Source organism: Palaemon carinicauda, chromosome 9, assembly GCF_036898095.1.
Source record: "Palaemon carinicauda isolate YSFRI2023 chromosome 9, ASM3689809v2, whole genome shotgun sequence".
NCBI lineage: Eukaryota > Metazoa > Arthropoda > Malacostraca > Decapoda > Palaemonidae > Palaemon > Palaemon carinicauda.
The window spans coordinates 15653634-15660750 of NC_090733.1; the positions used below are offsets into that span (position 1 = coordinate 15653634).

The 7117-nt window shown below is 33.9% G+C and overlaps 1 protein-coding gene across 1 annotated transcript in view; it reads left to right on the plus strand.

Annotated features, from left to right (window-relative positions):
- LOC137646760 (zwei Ig domain protein zig-8-like) overlaps positions 1-6910 on the plus strand; it is a 10773-nt gene extending 3863 nt beyond the window's left edge. The window contains exons 2-6 of the mRNA XM_068379859.1: positions 896-1116; positions 1869-2079; positions 4492-4619; positions 4969-5140; positions 6604-6910. Of these exons, the coding sequence (XP_068235960.1) occupies positions 896-1116; positions 1869-2079; positions 4492-4619; positions 4969-5140; positions 6604-6743 (872 nt within the window). The 3' untranslated portion in view covers positions 6744-6910. The remainder of the gene's footprint in view (positions 1-895; positions 1117-1868; positions 2080-4491; positions 4620-4968; positions 5141-6603) is intronic.
- The last annotated feature ends 207 nt before the right edge of the window (positions 6911-7117 follow it).

Sequence of the window (7117 nt, forward strand, 5' to 3'; positions counted from 1 at the left end):
TACAGTTTGCCATATTTCATATCATTTATTCAACTGGACTATTTTAACGTTGTTAATGATGTTAATACATTTTCTAACTTTTAATTATATGTCATCTATATTTTGTTCGCTGTTCGTTCATTTCCTTTCAGCACTACACTAAGCGGCTTTCCCTTTTGAAATAATGGTGGCAATAATTTTTTTTTATTCTTATTTTATTTGGGTTATAGCTAGGCTAGAACTAATGCTAATAACACTAAAGTATTTAATGCTACATTCACGTCTATATAAATTCATTTTGAAATTTGATGAAATATTCCCGAAAGGTTAGTTATGGTAATAGCTTTTCTTTTTTTTAGAATAGTTATTAAAGTACGTAATCCTTTATGTAATAATTTATATTTTCAATTGCTTTTTAATCATTTTAAATAAACTGGTTGATAATAATGTATATTCTTTTCTGCTAATTACACCAACAATTGTACAACATGAACGTGATATTGCTATTTTTTTTTTACTCATTCATTGTCATATATAATTTCAATTCAATCATTTACGTTGGTTGCTGAAATAATCACCCCCCCCCCCCCCCGCCTTGTTTATGCACGCCACAGAGTCCATTCAACTATATTTTCCATGCATCGCTGAAATATTTTGACTTTCCAACCAGTGAAATATTGTCCTTACTTAATACCTCGATAAAGTCTTTAGATAAATTAAATGATAATTAAATATTTCAACTATATATCAAAATATTTTTTTTTTCCATATGATGCCGAACTTCATAAACCCCAAATGAATTTACATTTTTCTAATTGTCAGTTAATAAACCGTCTATTCCAGAAAAAACGCTTACCAAGGATAGGCATTGCTCATTAATGTTAAGCGACTAACCAACGCCCTCCTTCTCCTGCAGAAGTAAGCCTAATGGTAGTGGTGGTGGAAAGCAAGGTGAGGGTGGACGCCCGCAACAGCAACACAAAGGAAGGTGAAGAACAACCACTGGTTGTCCCGGAGTTCGACCCTAATGAACCAAAGGAGCCACATTTCGCCGAGGATTCCCCGAAGCAGGTGGTGGCCTCAGTCGGATCCCCAGCCCATATACCCTGCAAACCAAGGAACCTAGGTGCCAAGTCGGTACGTTATACAAGAGCTCTGTAGATTTTGTTAATAATAATAATAATAATAATAATAATAAACAACTGCAATTCTGTATGTTTTTCGTAGCTTTTTGCATTTCCTGTATCTATTGCTAATATCCAAAACAATATCATGTTTATTCAATAATGATTACTCTTCCATAAGGGTCACTTAGTAATGAATTAATCAACTAATTTCAATGCATCAATGGTTATTGTATTTATATCCCTAGTATTAATATGTAACGATTTATGTCATTAATCAAGATTAAAATTTTACGCTATGTGATATGCAGATTTCATTTGCAAAGGTTAAAACTACTCATCTTAGGCATCGAAAATTAATCACCTAGCGAGAGTTAATTAATAAATATGTTTAAGTACATTATTACACAATTATGCCCTTTCTGAGCGGGGATACCTTAACGCAGTAAAATGATTGGTGGAACGCCATGATGAGCAAAGCTCTACTAGTTAGAGACACTCATACTAGGTTGGTTTGCTGTGGGCGATCAGATGAACACCTCCAACCATCAATTAAGGACATGTCTGAGGTCTTTTTCCTGTAGTAGAATTGAAATCGTTGCATTTGTTGCTTGTTATGCTATAGCACACAGAAAGAAGCAAAATAATACCGCCGTTCTTAGTTGGCATAAGTTATAAACATAAGCAAAAATACAATTACTATTACTGCCACTACGGTTTCTTCATGATATAATAAAACTACTATTACTACTACTGTTACCACAGGTTTCATGGATTCGTCACCGTGACCTCCACGTACTGACAGTAGGATCATTCACGTTCACGAACGATGAGAGATTCTCCGCGCACAGATATGCAACTACAGGGGATTGGATCTTGGTTATTCGGAGGCCCACGACCTCCGACTCGGGCTTTTACGACTGTTCCATCTCCACAAAGCCTGTCACAGCAATTGCTGTAAAACTCAATGTAGTTGGTAAGTTACTGTTATTCTTCCTACTCCTTGTTTGCACTGCGAATGGGATTGCGATCGAAATAATCATAAAAAAAAAAAAACACATCGTGATTAGTAAATAAAACCATTCACGAATTGAGAATAGCGTGGATTTCGTGTCCTTTCGTTTAAATAAATAAAACTTAATTCGTCATAGCGAAGTAGAATCCATGCCAGAATGAAACCACAAAAATCCCTGCCTGATAAAAGCACCCGGTAAATAAGAAACAAATCAGCAGTATATATATATATATATATATATATATATATATATATATATATATATATATATATATATATATATATATATATATATATATATAAACTGAAGCTGCGTTCCAGGTTTTCTCGCCCAACATGTCTTTACAATTCTGGCACTACTAAATACCTGTCCAGAATTTATATTCTCGAAGGCGGAAAGACGGATGCCTGGACAAACCATTCTCTTTTTACCCCCTGTCTTTCCCCATGTCCCCTTCCTCTCTCCCTTCAATCCCTCTCTCTTTATATATAACGTTATGCAAGAGAAATCTAGGAACATTATTTCGATGCAGAGTTGGTTTTTGAATTCAAATTCAAATGAAGTTCTGAGAAAAAACATTGCGAGAGAGAGAGAGAGAGAGAGAGAGAGAGAGAGAGAGAGAGAGAGAGAGAGAGAGAGAGAGAGAGAGAGAGAGAGAGAGAGAGAAATTCATTACCCTAGTATCCCGAAAAATTTATTTTTGGACAGTTGGCCAGGATATGATGAACATCTATACTTTACCTCAGATGGGGACTTATGAATATTCACTAAATTCAATCAGAACCTGCAAACTTCGGATGAAGCCTTCGTGAAAACATTATTGTAACTTTATCTTTAGAAACCAACGTAAGAAAATGCTGCACAAAACAGTAACAAAACCCGGTGATTGACGATCCATATTCGGTTTGGGAATACAATGGTTGGAATAGTGAATTACCATATCATGAATACGATCACTATAAAGATTCCACGTTTCTGGTCCCTTGGAGATTTACCCTGAATTTAAGCTATTTGTTATGGAAATTCATTTGGTGATGGAAATATGAGTGTTGTTGTTAGTAATCTAAATAGACTCTCTTGCAGACTGACTTGATACGTGTATTATAAGATTTGTGGGAAGATGAATAAAGAAATAGATTCTTGAAATAATATATTAACGAGACTTGAAGTGAATAATTTGTTAGTATTCTAAACAGACTCTCTTTGCCCATAGATTTGATACACGCATGATAGGGATTGTGGGTAGATATAAAGAGGAAATGCTTAACGAAATAAAGACTTATAGGAACTTTCAATGAATACTTTGAGGTTAGAATTCAAAACAGATTCTCTTGCCGAAGGATTGGTACACACATGATAAGGTTTGTAGGTACTTAGATAGGAGAAACATTATGAAATTTCAATTCAAAGAGACTTAAAATGAATATCGAAGATGATTTTATTTGACAATCAAGGAATCAATACACAAGTAGGAATTATCTATTAGCTACGTGTTTGGGGAATATTGGCTCTGGATTGATAAATAAAAGGGATAGGATATAATGAAAATACACAAGGAGACATACAATACGAAAATATTTAAGGTGAACTGCAATCCTTTATTGAAAGAAAACTAAGGCCAGGAGACATCGAATGATGGAAACAAAAAGGAAACAATACCTGTAATGGTTCGTAATACGAACCATTTAAGCAAATATCTGTATTACCGAGTTTTTTTCGACAGCAGGTATCATAAAATTTTAATTTTTGCGTCAAATCTTCGAAAAAAATACACCTCCAATCACTTGGTAGTTGCATATTTTATCGTGGTAGTTTCACGAAAAGTATCACGATTAAACGTAAGCATATGCTCGTTATTCACTTATTTGATTACCGTCCAAATCTCATAATTAAAAAAAAAAAAATATTGCAATGGCATCACAAGTGGTGATGCCTTATTTTTTGCGAAAATATGACTAATAAGTATATAAAAGTTGACCTACGTTTCATTGACTGACATTTAATAGGGTAACTTCTCAATTGGGACCCAAATTAAATAGTAATTATGTTCCTCAAATTGACGACCCAAAAAAAATAATAAAGCTAAAATAACGTCAGTAATAATGGCACTTTGTAGATATGAAAAATACTGAGATATTTAACTGCATCTCATTTCCAACTTAATGGATGTAACCTTGCTTTAATCTGAACAACTCTTAACAAAAGTCAATTTTATAATTATTTGAAAAAAAAAAATAACTTGATATAAAATGTTTAGTCGATACTACTTACTCATGAAGAAAATGAAAGTTGAATTCTAAATGTCTAAAATATAAAAATTTCATTTTCATAATAGTTGATAATAACATAAAATCTTTTCACATTAATTCCAGTCCCAACGGTAGAACTTGTGGGCGATGGAGAGATCTACCTTGACAGGGGCAGCACACTAAATCTAACGTGTGTTGTTCATTTCATGCCCACCCCGCCCGAGTTCGTCTTATGGTATCATAAGGATAAGGTAAAATCTTTATGTAAATTTTGGAACATAGTTAACCTCTCCAATTACCTTAGGTCAGTGGAATTTAAATTTGCCCTAAGGTCATGTAACCGGAGCCAAAGGCATCCTTCCTCATTCATTAAACTAACTACGGCAAAAAATTCCTTAAGCAGAAGCATCTGAAACATTAAATGATTTTCAAGCTATCTACTTGTATTTTTTTAAATCAGTGAAGCGCAGTATTTGCTTACAAAAGAAGAATGATCGTATGTACCATTTCTTAGAGTGTTTATGTGTGACGTAATGCGATATTAATATCTTCATAATTCATTCCTACAATTACTCATTCTTCCGTTTTTCCTTTGTTTAGCTCGTTAACTACGGCAAACCAGGTCGAGCCATTAGCGTTGAGACGACACACGACGGAGATACTACGAGGTCGTCTTTGCTTGTCCATAACGCCACAATGTGGGACTCAGGAAAATATGCCTGCAAGCCTTCAAATGCTCCTTGTGTTGCAAGAATGGTCCATGTTTTGAGGGGTAAGTATACGGGGCTTTTAGTACGGTTTCTTAATAATGGTAATAAATTTCGAGAGTAGTATTGTTTTTGATCAATTATGATAAATTTGGAGAGTAGTGTTGTTTCTTAAGAATGATGATGAATTTTGATGGTCCTCTCTCTTAATAATAGCAGTAATAAATTTCTAATTTGAATTTAGGTCTCAGGTTCGATATCGCTGTGGGATAGAAATGTATTTCATTGTACAATCGATAGTGTTAATTTCCATCGATAATAATAATAATAATAATAATAATAATAATAATAATAATAATAATAATAATAATAATAATAATAATAATAATAATAATAGTTCGCCAAAACAATAAAAACTATCAAAAGTGACGTAAAAACTAGTCAAAAAAAAAAAAAAAAAAAAAAAAAAAAGAATTATAACAGTAACAATAAATTGCATCAATAGTGATAATGATAACACCAACATTATCAGAAATGGGAAGCTAAAATATTTTATCTAATAAATACTTAATGTGAAAAAAGTAAACTATATATTTAGTGTGGGTAGGAGAGATGAAAAGCTTATAAGATACTTCTTCCTATAATCGTTTCATCGTTCATGTAAATAAATTCTAACTGATGCCTCTCCCTTTAAAAAAAGTGTGCGAGAGAGAGAGAGAGAGAGAGAGAGAGAGAGAGAGAGAGAGAGAGAGAGAGAGAGAGAGAGAGAGATGAAAGTACCTCAGAGATGATTGAATTTTTTAATTATGTTCCATACGGTCTATTAAAAGGGTTTTATAATAAGCTTATGGTCTTGTTAGTAGATCCTTTATAAATGAGTAGCATTAAAACGGTCAGAATTTGATTCCTTTGGACTCCTCTGTTATTAACGAAATCCCAGAGAACAGGATTAAAATATTGCAAGTTGAACCATAATTTCAGGGAATTTTTGCTTTATTGCATGGCTTTTGTTCATATGGAAACCTCCCTTTTTATAAGGTTTATAATGCCATAAAATAACTGTAGAAAAAAGGTTAGCCCTAAAATTTAGGAGACAGCAAAGACCTGACAATATAGCTGGTGTTAATAGAGATGTTTTTTATTTTTCGATGGTTATATTTGATAATTCAGAATCTGGACAAAATGCCTTAGTCACATTGGAAGATAATAATAATAGTAATGCCTTGGAATATTTAATTTGTTTGGTGATTATGAGGCCTTGTAGGCATAGCGGAGCTTTTAATACCTATATACTATATATGATATAGAAACAGAAATGCCATGGAAGGGTTAACTTAATTTCACAGTGTAATATGATAAAGAAATATCTAATATAATGAACAGTAAAACCAATGATCATAGAATATACAATAGATCGGTAATTTATATCACTGTGTATGCCATCGACACACTAAATTCATTGTGAAATAAAACCAATGAATATAATAAACACCCCATTTATAATAATCTTTTTGTTTTCCCCCTTCAGGCGAGACACCGGCTGCCATGCAAACAACAACCAGCAGTGCTCAATGTGCAAGAAGTTCCCTCCCGCTCTTCCTTTCATTCTATCTTCTCATAAGCCTTTCTTCACTCTTCATATCCTACGCTCATTCCTTATACAGATAAGATATTCATAGGTAATCACGCTGGGAGAACCGAAAATAAACTGGATTATATCCAAGCGAGATTCCCCGCTATTCCCGGATGTCTTGTTACATATGTCGAGACTTCACCGATTCCGGCTCTCTTGGAGGAAGCTTGGACGACATTTCATCCATTCTTGCTTTTATGGATGAAGCTTGGACGACACTCTGCCGATTTCCTAGTTCCTGGGGGGAACTCAATCGTGGAATGATTCCCACCATGATGGGCGAAGCGACTGCAAGTTCAGAGAGGAGTGTCTGGCTGGTTTCATAACTCAATGCATGGCTAACTGTTGCCTTGTGTTGATCTATAGACGTTCGAAAGACTTCTAATAAAAAGATGAAATTTGTTCATGT